Below are 24,532 nucleotides of genomic sequence, written 5' to 3' on the forward strand. Positions count from 1 at the left end.
ACAGAGAACTGAGTGTGCATGGGAGGTGGAGATGATTTTTCCCACACATATTAATTTATTTTGAATGCCTGAAGAACATATTATCCGGATGAGAACATATCCTTAGGTTAATTGGTGCTGCACTTGATAGATTGCGTTGGTCATTATGGACTTGAGATGTTGAGTCTGTGTTCTTCAATTTGCGTTGTCAGTAAATCACCGGCAGAAATTTCCACACCCATCTGTGCTGTTTTGGAACTGTGTTCTCTAGCTAATTTTACCTGTTTAGTAAAACTGGCCCAAACAATTATACAACACTGAATGTTTTCAACATTGATCACAATACGTAATATCTCTTAAGCACCAAATAAGTATATTAGAATGATTTTCGGAAGGATCATATATGACACAGAAGACTGGAGTAACGGCTGCTGAAAATTCAGCTTTGATCACAATAATTATTTTTTTAAATATATTAAACAAGAAAACAATTATTTTAAATAGCATCAATATTTTTCAATATTACTATACCTTACTCAATTCAATTTGTTACATTAATAAAGTGTTTTTCTGGGTACACAAATCACTTTACATAAAAGGGGGGAATCTCCTCAACCACCACCAATGTGCAGCATCTACCTGGATGATGCGACGGCAGCCATATTGCATCAGAACACCCACCACACACCAGCTTACTAGTGGAGAGGAGACAGAGTGATGAAGCCAATCAGTGTATGGGGATGGTTAGGAGGCTATGATGGTCAGAGGCCAATGGAGAAATTTAGCCAGGATTTTGTTGTATTTTTATCAAATAAATGAAGCCTTGGTGAGCATAAGTTTTTATTTATTTTTTTATTTTTTTTATTTTTTTTTTTAATGTGTGTGTGAGTGAGTTTGTCTGTGTCTGTGTGGTTGTGCAAAATAATCAGACACACATACACACACACACACAGACACACACACACACACACACACACTATCTACTGGGTTTCCCACAACGATAAGATTAAAAGACTAAACCTGACCGAACATGGAGTCAGGCAATGTCTCTCAGCCCTCTGGCTCTTTCTGAACAAGCCAAGTTTGGAAGCCTGTATTTTTTTTCCTGTGCCCCACTTTTTGCTTCTCATTCCATCAGATTTGATGAACTGCTAAAAAAAAAAAGATCCTAGACCTTTTGCCATTTGCACTGTCCATAAAATCAAATAAGAAAAAAGTAATTAAATGGCAAACCATCATACATTTTATACACATTGACGTGGTCTTCAATTAGACTTTTTAATTAAGTGTGGGATTATACATAATGATACGGTTATAAAAAAAAGAACACTTGAAACTCCATTCCATTTCCATTTTCCTTCAAAAAAGAACTCCATTTCCTGGTCTGTGTGGAGGACTAAAGGCTGATTTTAATACTCAACATGTCTACAAGTTCACTTGGGTGCACGTGGCAATTATGACGTCACGCTGTTACCAGAAGTTCGCTTTGGGCTTTCGCTTTGAGTGCGCAAACTCATTTCCATTTTTTTTACTTTTAATTAATAATTTAGTTTGTACATAAATTATTAATTATATGATGTTTTGTAATATAAACAGGGGATATCAGACTCTGATTATGAATAACAAAATAAACTTATATAATTCATACTCTACATGGTTGAGTGTATAGTGTGTCATTCGGGACACAGCTTTGAACCGGCAAATGACGACTCCTCACTGATGATTCCCAACTATTAATTCCTTTTCACCCCCTGTCGTTTCAAAGAGTAGTACAACGGTGAACACGACAAGTTTAAAAGCCTTGTCTAGTTGGGAAGGTGCACGCGCAGTCAACATAGGCTCGCGAAGCGGAGCCAGGTGAAAGTATAAATCATGCTTTAAGAGTTGATGAAAGAATCAGAATAGGCTATTAAGTTCATGTGTATTCGGTTTTAGATTAAACGTAAGTTCATTCTCCAGGCTGTAGCTGTATGATGCCAGTGCTATATTTTGTCGGTCAGAAACAGTCTCTCACACTCTCTCACCCTCGTAAACAGACACACACTCTCTCTAACTCACTGCGCCAGGGCTGGTTAAGATGCATTTTTACAGCAAACCTCTGCTTGCCTATCAATAATAAAGAAGGACTCATAGAGCACTAGTGCTTTTCAAAATGCAGAAAGTGAGGAAATTGAGCCATGGAGGGACGTGAGAGAGCAAAACATCAAGGCCTAAAATAGAACCCCGTCTCCCCTGAGGAGGATGCAGCACTGAGTGAAGCACAAGGGAAGACGTAGAAGGAGTCAGGAAGAAAGGGGGCTGGGGAGGCATCCCTGACTAGTCTTGAAAACTGATCTGTTCATAACTGCTTTTCCAAGCCAATGGCGTTTACCTCTACAGGCTGAGTACCTTAGCAACTTGTTTTGCATCCTCAGTCACAATAGCAAGAATCCAAGAGCACATTGAAAATGTGGGATTCAAAATGTAATTTAAACCAGGGGAAAACAAATTCTACACTTTTGAAGAAAAAATTAAATATTTACAAGAAATATTTTATATTCGGCAGTTTCTAGGTCAGTAAACAAATTACATCTTAAAGTGAACTCCAAAGAGCATCTGTTTATATATATATATATAATCTTATTATTTTAGTTTTGTTTTCTATTAAAAATGTCAAAATTCTTCAGTTTACATTTACTCTAGATAAGTCCTGAGCAAGAAAAATGTCTGTCAATGAGGTAAGAAATATTTTTTTTCTTCTTACCTCACTAGCAGATTTTTTTTCCCCTTGGTTTAACTATAATCTCATTTTTAATACAAACATACAGAGCAAGATGTGCATTCTCGAATTTTTATAACATGATCCAAATTGTTATGCTGAAAGCCCAGTTGTTTCTTGCTTGTTAGCTGCTAATGTTCGAAAAGAAAATGTGATCATTAGCTTATGAGATCAAAAGGGAAGAAAAGTACCTGTAAAATGGATGTTCAGTTGACTATCAATAGAAAACAACTTGAATTACATGTTACATGAGTGAGAAGAATACTAAATATAAATTAACATAACACCATAACAATTCCAGGTATTTCAAATTCCTCAAACTAATTTCTGTATTTGTGTGCAGTGTCCATTTCAGAAATATATAGGTTTTTATACAGAATACTAACCCATTTATCAACAAATACATGCATTTCTTTGAAAAACAGACTATAGATATGACACAAATATTGAGAATGTGCAGAACAGGAAAGCATGACAATATCACAGCCACTGAGCACGAACACTTTACCATGGTAGCAATTTTCTCTGCTTCTGTGAGAGTGTTGATGCATTCTTGGATTAATGCACTTCTGTTTGTGTGGCTGCGGTAAATCCAGCGTTGAGATTCTTTTCTCAAGTGTTATCGTCTTTACATGCTGCCTGACATTCCACTGATAAACTTAAAAAAAAAAACACAGCCAAACAGAATGGAAATGCAATGTTATATATACACGGGTAAATTATTTTACAATTAGTTTGATCATTAATAAATGTATATGAATATACCAGTGCTGTCAAACTACTAATCGTGATTAACCACATGCAATATATATATATATATATATATATATATATATATATATATATATATATATATATATATATATATATATATTTTTTTTTTTTACATAATATGAGTGTATACTGTCTATATGTATTATGTATATATAAATACACACACATACAGTATATATTTTGAAAATATGTCCATGTATTTCCATATAATTTACATTTATATATACATACATAATAAATATACATAGTACACACACATATGTTATATATACACATATATTATGTTTTATATATATATATATATATATATATATATATATATATATATATATATATATATATATATATATATATATATATATATATATGATTAATTGTTTGACAGCACTAGATTATACATACTGTTGGCTCCTGTAACCGTAAATGTAAACCACTGTGTATTACGTGCAAGCATACTGTATAAGGTTTTCTGACTCATGGACAATATTATGTTGTTTTTTTTAAAGGTCTGACAGACCCTCAGCATGACAGATGAATCAAATATTTTTTATACAGAGCACATCTACAGTAACCATGGCATGCAGTTAATCCTTTGTAAATCATTTGATTTCGCATTGCATGCGGTTTTGTAATTCTTTAGTATAATAGCACAAAACAATCAACATTCTATTTTAGACTTTAATCTTTGTACTAGAAACTAGAGAATTCAACGAGAAGTGCAACACTGGGCCTTTTAAATGTATGCCAATAACAAGTATCAGTAGACATTCACACCAGCAATGTTTAAGGCAAACAGCAAGAAGGTGTGTTTTCTTTACCATGGTGCACAGCGATGTTTAACACTAAAAGCCATGAATCCCACACTTGCCTTGGGTGAGACGATATTAATGAGCAACTGTCTGTCTCGATTACCAATAAAAACCTCTGTGCTAAGCCCATGAATTGCAAAAGCCAAGAATGTGCCAGCTGTAATGTGAAAGAACTGGCTCCAAGACAAGATAAAAGACAAGAGGGAGAGAGTATGAGAGGTATAGCTTGGACATCCAGAGGCTTAACGGCAACTGTTCTCTCCAGGGGCGACGGCTGTTTCAATGCAATGTTACGTCGGGCGAAACAGTGGAATTAGTCTGAATTACGATTCTCAAGGTAAATAATCACACCTAGTGTCCTGAGTTATGACTCTGTCGCTCTTTGCTTTGCCTCATTTCTCTGCATACCGATGAGATGCCGTAGAGTAATACTGCAAGCCTCCTTGCAGCCAAAGTCTACTTTCCCAGACACTTAACAGCCCGGTAAGATAAATGAACAGCAAGCTGACTGTTCCAGGACATTTCAAACCTGGGAAAAAAGTTTTAAAGTATCCTAAATGAGGCTGGAAGGTCTTTAGAATCATACTCCTACTTTTACGAAGGGCATATTAAATGTTTTCAAACGATGGAATCTTAAACGTTCTCTGAAACGTCTTTTGCCCTAATAAAAGTTCAAGCATGGTAAAGTAGCAGTAGTTTGCTGGTACTTTACTTTCATTTGCCCTTTTAAATTTTGGAGAGCAATTTGCTGTTCTGAAGGATATCAGAATTGCAAGCAGCACTCTACAAAGGTCTCCATGATAAAGACGTTTCAGTGCAGTCACAGTCGGTCCAAAAGCCGCAGGTGACAAAATTACTGGGATTGAGAAAAGCTGAGCTGCACAGTGTCTGATGCCTGCATGGCTTGACCTTTCTTAATCATGAAGCTTGTTACTAAGATGGCAGGGAAAGGTCATGTGACTCATAACATTCAGTGTAGGGGGTGAGAAGGTACAAGGGGCAAAAAAACAAAACAAAACAAAAAAAAGCCCTGCACAAACCTGTCTTTGGGAGATAAACGATAAGAGTCATCAAAGGACCAAAGCTGACAAAAGCACTCTCTAAAATGTCAACGTCATCACAGAAGAAAGACCAAATGTCTTTCCCCGACAAGCCATTTGCTCCAGCAGGGGGAAAAAAAGAGCCTCTTCTTGTCACAATGTATTGTTGAGAGGGAATCAACCCACTGAGAGTTTCAAAAGCAAAAGTGCCCATAAGTATACGCTTGCTTTGATTCTAACTTCGTTTTCTGGAGCCCTGATTGATGGCTCCCCACACCCTCATCCATTGCTCCGTCAGTCGTTAACAATGCCTTTCAAACACACCACTTTTCCAAATCCACTCTCTTCGCCTTTTCATTTCCTTCTAAAAAAAATGAGAAGACCACTGAGGAGTTGTCAAGGACATGTGACGCAAAAACAAGGCCTTTTCTGAGATGACCGCTTTGACAGTTGAGTTTGCTGATGGACATGTTTTGGAAGCAGTTGAAATATCCCTTGATTAAATCATTTCAATCAAACCTACAAATGAGGAAAATAACCACATGACTCTATATAGGCAGATTCTAGTGTGATGGTACTCTATTTGATGTCTGTACATCTAGAAGATCATAGTCTGGTCAAACTTTTCTCATAAATCTGAGTGTTCTCAAGGGCAGGAGGAAAGTTTATCAATCAACTCTGACCTTTCTGTACTAGATCTGTCACTAAACTACAGTGCCCTAAAGAATAGAAATATCCACAGTATAAAAGTATTTCATATACAGAGGTTCTCAATAAGTCTGAAGAGGTGAAGTATCAATTTTGATAATATCAGCACAACCAAATACTAACTAGAACATTTACTTGCACTCTAACCCTGCCGAACTTGAAACCAACTTAAATTATATAATACTTAAAACCAATTATGCCTTTCTGGTGATATTTTGAAGTAAGCAGCATTGGACTCCATTGACTTTCTCTATATATTGATTTTCTCTAACCCATTTTGTGTTCTGCAGACAAAAAAGAAAAGAAAAAAAGAAAATAGAAAGTCCCAAGTTTGAGATGACATGACGGTGAAATTACAGATTCTTCATTTTTGGATGAACTATAAATGCATTTAATTTGCACCTCGACATGTCATCAAGTCCCCCAAAGTCTTGCACCATTTGCAGCAGGTCAATTTTTCTTATACCTTGCATGAGACAGCATGTCTTCCTGCGGTATTAATGGCCATGCATTCTCTCAGACTTGCTGCATCATTCATCAATGTGATCCCATGATCATTTGCCCATCAAATTACAAAATGTTAAGGGTGACATAAAGAAGGGTAATGGGCCGGAAATGAGCCAATTACCATAATTACACCACTGTAATTGACCCCAAGCCTGGTCTGTCCACATGTGCAAACATTAAATAGGTAGAGGAAGAAGATACCGAGGCATTAATTAGCCCCTGGATTAAACCATGTAGACAAATCTTATTTCAAGACTTTTTCCCTGTTCTCGTCTAAATGCTCACGGCTGAATGGATGCTTATTGATCTTTCTAATCATCAAGGAATGAGAGATAAATTAAGACCTATAGAGTTTGTCTAATGTCCATAGAATCACATTTTTCCAATATTCTAAGTTGTTTGAGTGTTTGATATTATTGATTTAATATTATACAAACACTTCCATACTATTTATCTAAAACATGTACGCTTACGTATATACACATATACAGTATACCGTAAAAGTAAGTAAATGGTCCATTTAATTATTAATCATTCACTAAAATTATAATATAATTTATACTTATAAATATATTAATATTAAATACAATTTTAAGTTGCTGCCTTTTCATTTTAATTCAGTGCATAGCTAACAATTAATATACCATTTACTTTTATAGGCACTTAGCTTTAATTGCATAAAAAATGTTATATGGACATTCTAGTAAAGGTTGCACCGAGGACACAATGGGAATCATTGGTGTGAGTAAGAAATTGTTTGGCTGTGGGTAAAACTAAGCTTGCTGTGTATGTAAACAGACATGGTCTATGATATTTTTCAGTGTCAATCACCAGAAAACTCACTGCATCTCAACCTACCCCTGAATGTGATTCTTGGCCAATGTGTCATCCACCACCAAATCTCTTTAGCATGCTGCTAGGGCTTGATAAGTCATCATATGACTCTTTAAGCTCGGCTATTGAGAAATGTCAGGCCTGAGTGCTCATCAGTAAGTCATGTTGCTCAAATGACGAGGAGGAAAAAAAGTGGGGACAAACGAAAGAAATCACAGTGTGCGGTGCCCAAGGCTTTTCGATTTCACTTAAATCTGTTAAAGTACTACGTCTCAAAAAAAGGTATGATGAATGTCCATTACCATTTCATTATGTACGAGGCCACAAACTGCTTTTGCGCCCTCTGTAGTGCTGCAAGAAGGTCATGAATATTTGAAAAGGCTGGGGAACGGAAGAGCATACTGGTCTTTCCCCCCATATAACTCATATGACACAGTCCTGAAGAGTGTTTCTCTGACCTAGTCCTTAACAATTTACCATCATTATTTGTCCTGAGTGCCATCTGGGGTGAGGGAAAATGAGGTTCCCGCTACAGAGAAAGCAATCCAGGAGGGTACCCTGAATTCAGAGCCTTCCCCCCATCAAACCAGTGTATAACCTTTCACTCAAAATTGACTTCCTAAAAAATTGGTCTGCTCCTCATACAAATATACTGTATGGCTTTAAAAGTCACACAATACTGTGCACAACTGCTGAGTTTCACTGTCACTTTTAAAGCCACAAATCCAGATTTTCGCAGACCCACTGTGACTGGGCATGTTAATTGTGACCGATGGCACTTATTATACAAACAAACAAACATACACACACACACACACACACACACACACACACACATGATGAAAAGAAAAGAAATCATGGTAGAAACAAGAGATGTGTTTCCATTTATTTTGGTGGGATTCCATCAACAATCCGCCCCTGCCTGGGCCCAGTCAGAGGTGGAGAGGAAGCACATGAATGTCACACTTTAAAAGCATTCTGAATGAATCTTGCTGAACACAGGTTCTACCGCCTTATTAGCCTATTTTACGCTCCTGCGAACAAGGCAAACGGAGCGAAAGAGATATGCAAATATGAATCTAATTGGCCTGTCAGGACCACGGTCCCCCAGTCAAACGGGTGACAGTGAAGGGGAGAGCACAAGCAGATTGGATTCAGCTGCCACCCTTACACATTTCATTAAGTCATTCTACATGCATTATGCCTGGGGTCAATGCACTATCCTTGAACAGGTCTTTCAGCACTCACTACCGCAGAGTTTCTCTCTGTCACTTCTAAAGCACCACATGCTCCATTGTTTCTATATCTCTTTGGGACAGATGAACAAATCCAGATCCCCCAAGAGCTTCCACCGCGACTGGGCACGGTGCCTGTTTATTGTGATCAGTGGCACTTTTGAACAACAAATAGGCCGAATGTGCTTGTGATGATGTCAGTGTACCACTTTATCACAGCGACAGCACAAATCATCATCAATTTGCAGATTCTAGAGAAAATATTCTGTATTTAGCTGTATGACACTCCAGAGAGACGGCATAAAAGGATTGGAGACAGAATATTGTCTTTAAACTAAAATCTGTAACATGGGGTTTGGTTAATGTGCTAGAAACGAGCGGGCGACACTGGACATATACGTTCCATAAGACTTAATGATGCATCTAGAAAAAAAAAAACACACACCTTCATTAGTGGACTATCACTCCCTGCACAAAGGGACCATGCAACAATGGAAGGGAGGAAAATCGATGGTGATGATTTAGCAAGCTAAAGAAAGAAAGACAGAAAGAATGATAATCGCTCTAGGAATGAGAATCAAGCTGACAATGAGACTATCTGAGGAGAGAGTGAGAGAGATTGAACAGTAAATCAGAGGGCAAACTCCAAAGAGCATTGTAGAGCCATGATAACACTGTAGCTTAGAGCTGAAGTAAGATACGAGTAAAGTTGGTTATAAGTAAAACCCCTCTCCATAGCATGGCTCCACTTTAAAATGTGCTACATTTAAAGTTGGCCAATAAAATTAACAATCACTGACAATGAAGTGATCAAATATGTACAGAACTGCTGGTAAAGACATACACAGATTTAACACAGTTATAAATTGGCTTAGATTAATACAAAATTATCATGTACACTAGTTTTTTGTTCTCAGACCACACAGGCAATAAACACAACTGCATTCAGCCTTTAGATTTTCAAAAATTGGCTGTTCTTTTCAAGAGAAGGATCAATGAGAATAATAATGAACATTATTTGAGTAAAGAGGCCCTTTTGAACCAGAAGAAAGTCTGCTCACAAAGAGCTGCAGAAGTTATTCAACAATCAATACTGCATTTATAATCTGGCTCCATCAGCATTCACTTAATGAAACACCTGTGGCGGCGAAAACGGCAGAATTATCCACATAAGCCCACACCAAACATCCTGGTTGAATTGTGGCACTTGAGGCTTTCAGGATTCTTACTGACTGAAAGGTTAAGCAGTATTCCTCTGTATGTACAATTAATTTTCTTTCGACTTTTCTCACAGTGCCAACTCTCCATTTGTGCATCACATCAACGCACCGTGGATTCCATTTCAAGGCTGAATGCCTGTGCAGTTATTTGCTTTGCACTCGTATGTCCCATGTCTACAAACCAGGAAGTCAAACATTAAGTCAGGGCTGAATTTAACGATGCATCTTAACTTCACCCAGAGATATTGGCACGAAACTGTGGCATGTCATGTCATGCCACCGCGGGCGGACAGACTGCTACAGTGTGATTATCCTCTGCGGTGATCAGCTCCCAGCTCTATAATCACATACAGCCAAGAGAGCAAGATTGACAGGATGTTGTGGAATTAAAACAGAATTTTGGAATCCTGACAACTGATGTATTGGTTTAATTATATAAACCTAGCATCAAATGTATTTACTTTAGAAACTGGTGTATTACTATACATGCCATTTTAACAGATTTCAAATATTTAAGAATAAATAAAAGTCATTAATAACCAATTAAAAGGCATGGTAATAATAATAAATAGAAAGCAATATTGCCCGTAGTCAGCAGACATTAATATTAGCTGGTTTAGTCCCAACACCTACAGTACCAGGATTATGAAGGTGAAGCAAGGGTAGACATTTCAGCAATACAATGATCCCAAACACAGCCAAGGAAATTCTCAATTGGTTTTAGAGAAAGAAAATAAAGCTGCTAAAATGGCCCAGCCAATCACCTGACTTAAATCCGATAGAAAATAAGAACTAAAGTTCAGAGTTCATAGAAGAGGCCCACAGAACTTTTAGGATTTTAATCTATAGAACAGTGGTTTTCAAGTGGTTTTCGGGGTGGTATTGCAGGTGGGCCGCCAATTACTAATAAAAGAAATAATATTGTTAACAAATGTAAAAATGTCTAAGTCATAACATAATAACATCATTTCATATATATAATTAAATAACGAAAAACAAATATTAAACTGTTACCATTTACCAATTTATCTTAGATATTTTTGCTGCTAATGCTACAGAACAACAAATTCAAACATGCATAAATGGCTGTTGTGTTTCCTCCTGACTGCTTGCTCCAGTGACTATCTACCCGCTGCCTAGCTCTGCCTGGATCTGGTTTTCTCGTTTTGCTGAGCGGTGCCAGCCCGAGTTATTTTCTGTTCATTTCCAGACCATTCTAGGGCTGTGCGATTAATAGAAATCGTCATAAAATCACGATTTGAGTGTGCACGATTTCTAAATCGCTTTATAGCACAAATTTTCTCGCCCCTGACCTCCAGCAGTATGTTATCTGATCCAATCAGAATGCAGCACCTCTAGCGCGAGAACAGAACAGACTGGGCAAATGCCTGTAACTCTAGGTTCACACGCTGTCTGTGATGCACCTTTTTTCTGAGCCCATGTTAACGGATCAGAGTGTTCACACTGCACACGGTAAAAGGCTAGAAATAAAAACGTGCGAAAATAATTAATATCTAACAAATGAGCATAGAAAGAATTGTGAGTGAACTTTACTATAGTTATAATTTTGACTAATGTCTGTTCTAGACACGTTACAACTTTTTGATAAAGCTCTAATTGGTTTTCTTTTGGAAAAATGTTTCAAATTAATGCATTTATGACTGTAAAAGCATATCGGTGTGTGTCACAATTGCAAAATTGATCAAAGAAATTGCGTTTTTTGTCCATATCTCACAGCCCTAGTTCATTCAATAAATACAATTAACAATCTAGCTTCTGAGTACCAAGTTATTAACCCAACAATAGCGGGGTAAGTTATTTTTTTTTTAAGTGGCCCGTGCAAACATATGTGTTTGATGATGTGGGCCGCGAGTTGAAAAAGGCTGGGAACCACTGCTAAAGAAGAATGGGCCAAAATCACACCTGAGCTATGCATTCAACTTGAAGTTTCATGCATTCTTCATTCAGGAGGCGTCTTGAAGTTTCCATTACCAAAAAAACGCTTTTGCACAAAGTATTACACAAATTTTAGTAGTTCAACCCTTTTTCCCTGTGTTGTTCAATTTTATTAAAAATTATTATAACTTAATTTAGGAACTTGTTTTGTAGTGCATGCAACACTGTGTGCATGACTTCACGAAATGTAAAATTTTTTGCCCTGATTTAGGACTTTTTAAGACCTTAATTTAAGAAAGGTCAAATTAAGACATTTTAAGACCTGCATAAAACCTGGTTCATGCTTTGGCTGAACTTTATTTAGCAAGGGACAGCGTTTCAACACATTTAAAATTAGTTTTCTTATCATTAAATTGAACCATTCCGTAAACTCCACTCCAATGACTTTTGTAGCAGAAACCTGAATTAAGTACAACAATAACATTTGACATGCTACAGTAAAGCCATTAGGCCTAATAAAATCTCTCATCACAATAGCATGTAGCATGCAAAAGATAGATTTTTTACCACATGTAATGTTTTCAGAAACCAAGGCTTGTAGAATTACCGCACTAGAATTTATCAAGTCTGTTTTAGCAGAGCACATGCTCCACTCTTCACCAAAATGGGAAAACTTTAACATTATAGGAACACTTTTAAACACCAAAATTGCACTAAATTAATTGCTAACAAGACTCCCCTTGTTTCATTCTGTGCACTTGATTTCAACATTGTTTCTCTAAATTGTGATAAAATGTTGAACAATTGTGTTGCATAGCTTATTTTAAGCAAATTGTTCAAGCAGCAGAAATTATTTTTAGTGTTTATATCCGCCATGTTATTATTTTATGGCTGCATTTTCTGCCATTATTTTCAACTTCATTGTGCATAAATGGGTGAAGAAAAAAAGCATAAATACTGAAGTCTCACAAAGCCTAGCTAATACCTCAGAAACAAATGCAAATTATGTGATCAAGCTAATACTAGAGTGGAACCAAAAACCATTAAATCAGCGAAAACAATGATCTGATCGTAACGTTTGACTGCCTGAGTCATGCTCATGGCTGCTGCCATAGAAATAAACACTCCCGAAACAATCTACTAATTACACAAACATGACAGACGACAGAAAAAAGTACATAGGAAAAATATACACAATTTTGCGCTTTATTCTCCAACCACAGAAGATGAAAGGCAGCTCGCTGAATGAATCCATCCACAGAGCACTGTGATTGAAGATTTGTAAGAATGGCATCAGCTCGGCGGGTAGCAGATTACCGGCATCAACCAACTCTCCGGTTTTTATTATGAGTGCTTTGAACTCCGAACCTTTCTATGAACTACAGAGCCTTCCAATCTCATTAGATCTGCCACGTTAACCTTTTATAGATGCATTTTCACTTGTTCATTATATGCTTTTTTCCTTTTTCCCAAAGGCCCAGGTCTTTATCACATAGCCTTAAAATTATCTACCAGGCATAAAATCCCTTTTAAATTGCTTTATAGCCTAGTTTACATTGTTACACAGCTTGCTCTCATTAACAAGTATTACTGATGTTTTGAGGTTATGACTTTCTAATCGGCTTAGTTTGAGCACTGACAGTCATATACAGTACAGTATGTGCTTTATGATTCCTACACAAAACGCAGTACAATCTGGACCACATTTCCTAAAGACAACATATCATTTATAAAGTGCTTTTATGGCTTTTTTGAGTCTTACACTTCAATGTAATGTTTTTAAAAAGACTGAAGATAGCAACCATACAGTAAGTACATGTAGTTATTTAAAAATACTCAGTACTTGAATGTATAATTACATTGTAACAAGGACAACTTAAAATAATGTGTTACCAAAATGGGTAACACTTCAAAGTGTAAACCCCATTTCTTAAACTTTAACCCACACTTAAACCTACCCATACCACCAAACCTGTCCATAACCTTACCCGTATTTCTCCTCAATAGCAGCTAAAGTGTTTTGAAACACAATAAGTACATTATATTTATTTTTTGAGTAAGTACATAAAATTTAAGGCCACCTAATATATAGTGGGTCCAGGGTGAGCTTAAGGTTGGGGTTTGTAAGAATTTCTACAGGATCAACAAAGCATATTGACCCAGGAATGCCTTAGTCTACAATGTGCTTGGTTTCTCTGTGAAGTAAATCATTTAAACACACATAACGGAACTCTACAACAGTACAGATGTGCAGTGTCTGGATAAATTGGATTGTGGGTGTTTAGTGAATAACGATTTTCACAGAAATACAGCTTGCAAAATTGGCGCAGCTGTTTAGTGAATTCCCCCCTCAGACAAGAGTTTGCCTTGAGTACTTGAAAGTTTGACAAAGTGTTCTCCAAGAGCCAAATCTTACTTTCAGTTCATGCTCTGTGCAATCTCACTGCCTGAACAGCAAACCCAAATCAGTCCTTCATTTTTTGCCAACAATCAAAAAGCCCTAGTTACCCTCTCCAGTCCGCTGTCTCATTCCTTTCTTCATCTCAGCTGCTTTCAGGCCAAATCATCTCAAAAGAGCCCGAGACAAGAAAGGAAGTGGAAAGATGCTGTACTCATAGACTCTCACTCTCACATGAGAACGGATCAGTATCTAGATCTTAGTGGCCCCTGAAGACAACAGGCTTTGATGTGCACTACTTCCTTTATGTCCAGACCTATCTCACTTCACAGAAAGAGAAAGTGCAAAAAGATTAAATGAAGCACAAAAGAAAAGGGAGTAATGGAAAAAAGAAGTTTTTGCTCGTTCTGCAGTACCTTCATCGCAACCAGACGTGGTGCCAGAACCTGAGAGGTTTGATCAATGCCTAGCACTTGCTCTCCAAGAGACCCCTTCCATTCGAATCTTTCCCTGTGCTAGGGAAATCATTTTCCACTGGAGGAAATTTAGTTTTCTCATCAAAGAACTTGGCACAAGGAACTTTTAGCGAACACAATTTGGTGAAGAGCCAATATGGATTTAGATGGACTTGTAATTCAAAGTTTTACAAAGTATGAGGTTCTGTGTTATTAATTTAGTTGGGAGGTTATCGCTGCTTGTGTGATATAAGCTCATGCTTGCAGCTTGAATCTGTCCTCAGAAATGGAATTCTGAGTAAAACTTTTAATTAAAGGAACATCATCATTTACTCTCCTGTCATTCCCTCCCTCGTATTATTTTCCTTCTAATGTGAAACACAAAATGAGGTGTCAGGAAGAGTTGCTCTTTTTCAAGCAACAGAAATCGGTGTTGATTTTTACTGCCAAGCTCCAGACAGGCTAAAAGCACACTGTAAAAGTGTCAGAACTGTTGTCTGTATGACTTGTGCACATATTTCAGACTTGCAGTACATTCATCTATGGAATGGGACAAAGTGGAAGTAGTTTTTAACTGATATTCTTTCTCGTATAAAAAATATAATAACATCAAATAAGAGACATGATACTGCAAGTAGCACACATATGCAAGGGAAAAAATTATCTATGGTGACTGGCTCAAAAACTTTTGTGGCCAAAAATAGATTGCTTATAAGCACAGATGGCTGCAAGCAGGTAGCATAATAATGGGGAGGCCTGCACCAGCTGAGCAACTGCCATTGCGATGAAAGGGAATTCTAACGGATCTCTTTCTCCAGGTACTATAGACCTCCTTTGTTATTTCAAAGGCATCAGGCATCATAATAAGTCTGCTGCTAATGTGCTTCTAAGAGCTCCTGCGAGGAACCCTCCTGTGAGAGGAATTCTGTGAAAGTATCAGGTCAGCCAAACAAGAAGTTATGCATTTCAGCAGAAACTTCAGGGACCAAAATGAAAATGAACAATATTAAACCATAAAAATTGCTAAATGAAATGTAACGCCAGGTTCTTTACAATCACGCCATCAGTCAGGAGCTAATTAAACAGAGCCGTGGGAACTCTAAAGAGACCTCAAACCAGCAATGGTTTAGTTTCTTCTCACTCGCACACCTTAAGATGTTATTAAATTATGTTTGCAAATGATGTCTGGCTGAATTCCCAGTCTCTAACGGAGGTGGAAGTGTCATTTTAATCAGCACTTAGGCTACAGTGGTAGATATTTTCGAGTTAGGAGAGCTTTTAGGCACCATCGTAAGTAATCAGAAAATGCTGTCAAATCTTATTGCATTTAGCTGAAATCTCATGTCTAAATATTCAGTATTAGAAGCATGTGTCGTTATAATCACCAATTGCCTTTTGAAGCGTTTATTTCAATCCTCTCAGGTGCGAGTCAAAGATAATACTTTGAGAGTGAGGCATATGAACCCCGGTAATTAATTTGTTCAGTTATTAAAAGAGACCTCACAGGAATATTTTCGAACTTAACCATTTAATTAGCATGCAAAATAGTTTGTATGTAAAACTGATAAGCATACTGTCAGAGCCAGCTTTGAGAAAGCCAGACACTGCAGGGTACTGTAGGTCTGCTTCTTAAATTCTGTGTAGGTAGGATAAACCAAGATCCAAGGCTGATTGAAACAACATCTATATTTCAGAATATATCTCAGAGGCAAAGGTGGTAAACCATGCAAGAGATATATGCGCTAAACTACACTTCAGAAATAGAAAGCTTGGGGAAAAGGAAGAGAGAATTCGACAACAGGATGCTTTCCTCCGGATCCAACACATTCTCACATTTCTAATTTGGCTTTCACCTTTCTGGTAATACTTCTCAGTTTTAAAACACAAACATTCTATGAAAACAAAAGATTTTGGCAATGGAATTGATTGAGTCAGCTCACCAAAAGTATGGATGGATTCTCCCAGCTTTCATTCTTTCAATTATCACCCATTTGTATGATTTTCATGCTTTCTTTTCTACAACATGTAATGCTGAAAACCTGGGAAGAATATAGGTTGCTTGTGAATTTCCTGAAAAGCATCTGGGGACATCTATTGGATGCATCCTAATGGGCCACAGTTTGCATGCAAAACAATAGTACACTCGTAAAAGACACTTCATTTTCAGCATTCTCAAAACAACATGGGAAATCACTGCAATACTTGGCTCGGCCACTTCGGTTTGGGTCCTTAAGGAAAAAATTTGAAACATGAAAATGCATATACAGCATAGCAGGAAAAAATTAAACAAAACAAGACTTCCTAAACTGATTATAGTGTCGACAAAAAGTGTCAATGTGATTTTTTTCCAGTTGAAACTTCAGAAATTGTCTCCTCAAGTGTATCAACTATGATGCAACTACATGAGTAAGATAATCTTAAGTTAGTTCCTCACTCCTTAGGTATGTTTCCCGACCCTCAGAGATCACTGAATGTAATTCCAAGCGAGGACAGAGATAGGACACATTGTTCATTCACTTCATGTAGGTTATACACTCGCGCAGGGCCGGCGCTAGCCATTTGGGTGCCCTAAGCACAAATGCTTGGTGGTGGTGGTGGTGGTGCGGTTCCAACACACGATCGTGACCCTTTTTCGTTGGGATTGCATCATCCTTAAGAAATAAACGATACGCAAATCCGTCGTCAAACTGGGCCTTGTTTGTAAAACAAGCATCTTCGAAATGCGAGAACAAACACAAACACTTGCACAACTCCGTTGATGCTCTGTAAAAATAAACTCCATCCACTGGTCCCTTAATGCTGTTTTTTCTTTGGTAATCTGTGCAGGGTTGTCTTGCCCTGGCAACCAAAAACACTCCTTTTGTGACATTTCGCGACGCTCTCGCTCTGATCAGTGATTGTCTGTGCTCAGCTCTCTCTGCTCTGCTATACGGGAGCGCGCGCTCTTCCGGCAGACGTGCCCTTAGGACCCATATAAGGAAATTCCGCTCCATCTAACGTCACACAGAGCCATACTCGAAAAAAACTTTCCGAAATTTATGACAAACCGTAAGGAGTATTTTTGGAACAGAAATACTCCTTCAAACGTACAAATTAATTTTTGAAACTTTGTCCATGTTTAGCATGGGAATCCAACTCTTTAACAGGGTAAAAAACTCAGTATGCATGAAATAGCATTTCACCCCCCCTTTAAACATTTTCACTACCATCAGTTGTCAGAGGCCCTACAGAGGCACACGCCTACATTTCCTAGCTGCAAAATCAGCTATCAGAAGTGTTGGGAACGTTACTTTAAAAAAGTATTTAGTTATAGAAAAAAAAAAAAAAAAGTTGCTACATGTCAGAGAATTTTTTTTTTTTTGCAGTTTTCACAAGTCAGTTGAAATGAGTAGAACAGACAGGTACATAACTTTCAATATTTATTGCACGTCAACAGACAGCAAGAGTTTTATCCTGCACTTTCAAGTATTATCTTGAAGAAAGGGTGTTTTTGGCCACTAGCTTTGTAGATGCGTGTCACACATTGCATGTACACATTACATGCACGTTCTTGCCTTAATGAATTTGAAGTAGTGCTTACATCTCCAACCTTGAAAATGCCAACTTTTCATCGGATTGCTCCTGACTCACCATCTCGCCATCTCGCCATCTCTGCTGCGAATCTTTGTGTAGCTGTTGCGTGTGTGTGTGTGTTTGGCGCCGGCCCTGCACTCGCGTTTGCACACATCATTAAAAAACTCAATAATTCTTAGACTTTCATCCACAGCTGACCCTGGAGTGAACAGGGTTGAAATGACCCATTTCGCGGCCCTAAATGTAGGTGGTCAAGTTACTAGGATTAAATTTTCTAGGCAAATCAGTCATATTTGTCAAAAAAAAGGTAACCAAACACTTTCGAACAATAATAAAAACAAATGAGATATGCAAAACATCAGATGAATTACTATAACTGCAAATCTGAGGACAGTTATACGATCACCCAACAAGGTTATTTATATAAAATGCATCTGTTTAAATGTTCCTCTGCTCCTTTTTTTTCTCAGACTGCTTGTTTAAACCACCCCCTAATCTGCTTTATTAAGATCCTTCTAAGCATCTATATCTCAGATTAATTAACATGAAGCACAGAAACTAATTACATTTATCATTTAGAAAGCCCACATAAAAAAAAAAAAAAAAAAAAAAAAAAAAAGATTATCATATTCTGTTGTTATGTATTTACTTGTGAATTGGTGTAGGATTGTAGATCAGAACGGAGTAAATTTACATAGTTTTGTCTGTAATTTATTTCTTTAGATTTTGTATTGTTTATAATAACTTACCATGCTTATTATGAACCTCCAGAAATATGATATGCATGACCCTCCAATCAGCTCTTATTCATATTAAGCAAGCGACTTTGTGAAAAACAGTCTAAGGTTTTTTTTTTTTTTTTTTTTGCATTATGTACAACACCAGCCTGTCACACTTTATTGAGGATTGTGACCAGCACATAATGAACACTCTCTTCATCAACTTACAAGATCTAAATACTACCAAATTTATTTTACAATTTCGAACACAGAAGAGATGCATTATTTATAATAATTTGATAGGAAAATCTACTTGCGTATCTGATTGTTTTTAGACAGAATGGTCCAAACACAATTACAAAATATGCTAAATGTTCCACAAAAAAAAAAAGGCATTGTCCTTGTTGAAATCACAGCAGGTTGTCATTCTATAAAAGGATCACAATACAATTGCAAAGTATCCAAACTGCAGGCACTGCAATTCTCTTTCAATTCATCCTCCTATTCTCACTCTCATGTGTGGTTTTTGCAATCCATCCATAGTTTCCCTGAACCGCTTCCTAGCTTGGGTTTTGTTAGCTAATCTGGTGCAAGGAAGGCAAAGTTTAGCAGAACAATACAGCATTGTACATCATCTGAGAGAAGAGATTAATGGGAAAGAGGCTGGTGAAGCTGCAACCAAGATAAAGAATTAGCAAATGAAGCTGCCGTGCTTTTTTTTTTTTTTTTTTTTTTTGCCATCCTCTACTGACTCCGGCTCATCCTTCACGGTAATTTGATTGAGAATGCTCTATGCATACTACAAGACCTACGCTATCTGCTCTACAGAGGAAAGTCTTGTTCCCAGAAATAACAATTCATCTTCAGGATCCCTGCCTCAGCATATATCATCAACTTGAGGCTCATCATCGTTATTTTACATCAAAGCAAGCTGATACATGGGCGACAGCGAGCGAGGCAGAAGAAAAAGACGAAAGAGAACAAGGCGAAACACTTAACAATCCCGGGTTGTGTTCCCACACCCCAATTAATGCAGTGCCAGAAGGACGCCCGCATTCCTTTCTTTAAACAGACGAAAACAGGATTGATGACAAAGCCTCCTGCGCATAACTCACGGCCTGATGTGGAAGAGGAGAGCGGGATGGAGAAAGAAAGACGGAAAGAATGGGAGCAGGGAGAATTACGGAGAATGACGGATTGAGACGGAGGGCCCGTTTTTTTCTGAGTCTCCCTGGCAGGAATCCTACGTTTGTATCCATTGGCTCCTGGTGAAAAGGGAGTGAAATATCACCTGTCACCCAATCAGAGCACAGCACTCATTTCCCAGTGACACTTTAAAAACAGCTGCCATCCACCATTAATATGTCATTGACAAATCAAAGTAGCAAGTGCACTGGACTCAAAAAATGTTTCCAAAAAGTGGATTATGTGGAAAGAAGACAAAATAATTTTGTCACTGCAATAATTTTAATAGTTATTTTATACATTTTTATTTGAAATTTAAAGGTGTGTGAATGACACACACAAATAAGCCTTACTTTTCACTGGAAAATTGAGTTCTGGCATTTTAAGATCAACAATCAATCAATCAATCAATCAATCAATCAATCATTCACAATAAGATCAATAATATGTATTTAGAAAAAATATATATATACTATAAATTACTGTCTAACTTACTGCATAACCTTAAGTAACGTACTGCAAAGCTAATCATTCAACACCAGTAGTCAGTGGTGATGCTGTAAAAAAAAAAAGCATGCTGTCAGCTAAAAGATTCCCCAAGGTATGAACAACTTATCTTTATCAGCTGCACCATACACAGTATGCTTTTTATGTGAAAGCTGCAAAAATAAATATATAAAAGCCATTAAAGTGCTTTTTTCCAAGGCTGTCAGAAAGGAGATTAATTCTAGCCATTGTCATTTAATGAGCTGTAGAGAGTTACCTGTCACAATGTTTCCACACATTCCTCTTTGTTTAAAAAAAAAAAATCACTTTATTTAATTACTTTGCATCTGTCAAGCCACCACCCTCCCAACATCCTGCCACCTCATCTGAACAACTTGCACTTGAAAACCAGTGAGTCGGAATCTGTCTTACATAAACAACATGCAAGTCATAAAGCTGTGCTGTCATTCATTGCTCCATGAGAGGTGATTGACGTCTAGGTGTTGATTCCATCTCTTCGAAAGCCAAAGTGCTCAATGTACGAGTCGTTTTTCAAGGCCGGACGGTTTATTGAATGTTCGGCCATGGAAAGGGCGACAAGATCCACTTATACAAGGGCTGTGTGTCATCACAACAATGGAGATAGAGGCAGGAAGCACATTTGGAAATAACAGGAAGGTCAGGCGGATCTATCTCCATAACAGTGCGGAAGGCATTGACTAAATCTCTTTTATATGATCACTATGCTGCAATACACATAAACTCCCACACTCAACCACCCTGACTTACACACAGAGGAATAAAGAACCACTACACTGAAGAACCAAGCCACTGTTGGCCACCCAGTGCTATAAATTTCAGCATAATCCTGGATGTTCTGGAGGAAGGTTGTGTGTTTCGCTGGAATAGATTAGATATGAAAAGATAATCAAATCATCACAATCATGATTGCACGCAAAAAGCTGTAATTTAATTAAAAATATATTTTCTGCATGTGCTTCATGCTTCAAAATGAACCATAATACTCTGTTGGAACATGCTGAAGGCATCGTCTCAAAAGGGATTGTTTTAAAATGGTTAATAATAATAATAATAATAATAATAATAATAAGTATATAATTACACACACACACACACACACACACACAGACACACACACACTAATTATTATTATTATATTTTATATAGATAATATATAAATAGTATACAAACAATAGTACAATTAGTATTTAACCAATTTCAGTTTGGACAATGTATGAATCAATAAAACAATATCATGTAGCCATATAAAAAAAAAATAATAGAATGGGAAAACATTTACTGTCAGGCTCTCAGTATCGCAAAATAAACCCCAAAGCAAGTGGTTATTACTACTTCAATACAGAAATGGAAATGTTCAATGGAAACATTGATCCTATACTAAACAAGATCAACACTTTTGTTTTTGCCCCCATTTTTCATGAGCCTAGTCTTTTTCTATGTACACAAAAGGCCTATTTCTCTCAAATTTTGTTCACAAATCTGTGTAAATCAGTGTTAATGAGCACTTCTCCTTTGTCGAGATAATCCATCCACCTCACAGGTGTGGCATATCAAGATGCTGATCAGACAGAATGATTATTGCACAGGTGTGCCTTAGGCTGGCCACAATAAAAGGACACTCTAAAATGTACTGTATTGTCAGTATCTGGTGTGACCACCATTTACCTCGCGCAGTGCAACACATCACCGCAACACATCTCCTTCATATAGAGTTGATCAGGTTGTTGATTATGGCTTGTGGAATGTTTGTCCACTCCTCTTCAATGGCTGTGCGAAGTTGCGGGATTTATCTGTGAAGAGAACACCTCTCCAAAGTGCCAGACACCTTCGAATGTGAGCATTTACCCACTCAAGTTGGTTACAACGACGAACTGCATTCAGGTCCAGACCCCGATGAGGACGACGAGCATGCAGATGAGCTTCCCTGAGATGGTTTCTGGCAAAGTGATTGTTGCAGCAGCTTTCCGGGTGTCTGGTCTCAGATGATCTTGGAGGTGAAGATGCTGGATGTGGAGGTCCTGGGCTGATGTGGTTACATGGGATCTGCGGTTGTGAGGCCAGTTGGATGTACACTCAAATTCTCTGAAACGCCTTTGGAGACGGCGAAATGATCATTCAATTCACGGGCAACAGCTATGGTGGACATTCCTGCTGTCAGCATGCCAATTGCAAACTCCCTCAAAACATCAACTACACTCAAACATCTGTGGCATTGCGCTGTGTGATAAAACTGCACATTTTAGAGTGTCCTTTTATTGTGGCCAGCCTAAGGCACACCTGTGCAATAATCATGCTGTCTAATCAGCATCAAGATATGCCACACCTGTGAGGTGGATGGATTATCTCGGCAAAAGAGAAGTGCTTACTAATACAGATTTAGACAGATTTGTGAACAATATTTGAGAGAAATAGACCTTTTGTGTACGTAGAAAAAGTCTTAGATCTTTGAGTTCAGCTCATGAAAAATGGGGGCAAAAACAAAAGTCTTGCATTTATCATTTTGTTCAGTGTAGATGAAATTATTTGATGTGAGAAAAGAATTAAAAAAAGGATACGAGAGACATGAAACAAGCACAGTGCAAGTGCTGGATATCAGAGACAATAGCCTCATATGCCTGAATATCATGACAGAGTATTCCAGAGCAATGTGTAATAAGTTATTAAATTGTATACCTGCATAAGGGACAGGGGCATCTTTGTCCAATGCGACCAGAGGAGGGTCGAGCAGTACCGTGTCCATGTTTTCGTTGATGACACCATGGTAGGATGTCTCGATCCACGGTTTGTGCTTATTCACTACAATGGAGAGAGAAAAGAAAGAGAATAAAAAAACAGAATTGAAATTTTGAACTAAAAGTCTATTCAAGTTTTAATCAAACATCTCCTAAATAAGAATAAAAAAAAACAGAGCCAGAGACTTTTCACTGTGTTTTCATGCAAAGAATGGATAATAATGGCGATCGATACAAGTCCAATAAGCATGGGCTGTTTGTCCAATTTCCCAAATGGCAGCATCCCTGTCTCCTACAACATGTATCCAGGGAAACACCCTCATTTATCTGGATCTGGCGTGCTCTGTTGTTCCTGCATTTTTTTTCATAGCTGCTGTGTAACAAGAGATATCAAAACAAGATGCTAATCAATGGATGACACAAATGCAATCTTCTATCCAGTGAAAGGAAAACATCCCTGCAAGAGTCTTTCTGCATTGAACAGCTTGTACCTAAGCAGTGTTTACACTTTTCTGAAAAATCTACATGCTATTGCCTCACCAACAAATGCCTTGTCTAATAAGTGAAAGATCTGTAGGGAATAATATGGTTAATTAAAATCAAAATTTTGTCAAAACACTAATGAGGAGTATTTTATTTATCAGCACCTGAAGATAAAATAAACAAAAAAAAAGTTCCTTTGATGCAATTTAGTTTTAAATCTTCCATACATTGGATTATGGAAGAATATTTTCCAAAAGGAATTGTAATTGTTTTTTCTATTGCATTTTCCACATGTGGTCACATAAATTGTGACATAATCCAAATGCAATTGCAATCCTGCGTTACTGTTTGCATTTTTGCTTTCGCGAATGCACAGTGACTGCCACATTTCAAATGAAAAAGCCCATTTGACACTGTATTTCTCAAGTCTTATGAGCTATGAGCCTGTCATATTTAAATAGCAATATTAATTATTAAATGTGCTTTTTCACTCTCTCTGCATCGTGTGTGTAACCTGCCAAAACTCAAATGGAATTGCAATTACTTTTGCATTTGAATTTCCGATGTCTACACGGAATGCTCAAGCTGTCAATCAAACTGAGGGGCGTGTTTATATTGGGAGGTGACATCACTCACAGATGACCGTGCCGAATGCTTTCATATTAATGTTTTTCTGAGTTTGGTCTTTTAAAAACACTG

The 24,532-nt window shown here is 37.5% G+C and overlaps 1 protein-coding gene across 2 annotated transcripts in view; it reads right to left on the minus strand.

Moving 5' to 3' along the window:
- Positions 1–24,532, minus strand: part of clstn2a (calsyntenin 2a) — a 228,798-nt gene that overhangs the window by 125,209 nt on the left and 79,057 nt on the right. For both annotated transcript variants that reach the window (XM_026205013.1, XM_026205012.1), the window contains exon 2: positions 23,292–23,414. In XM_026205013.1, coding sequence (XP_026060798.1) covers positions 23,292–23,414 — 123 coding nt within the window. The remainder of the gene's footprint in view (positions 1–23,291; positions 23,415–24,532) is intronic.

This window comes from Carassius auratus, chromosome 27 (assembly GCF_003368295.1).
Source record: "Carassius auratus strain Wakin chromosome 27, ASM336829v1, whole genome shotgun sequence".
Taxonomy (NCBI): domain Eukaryota; kingdom Metazoa; phylum Chordata; class Actinopteri; order Cypriniformes; family Cyprinidae; genus Carassius; species Carassius auratus.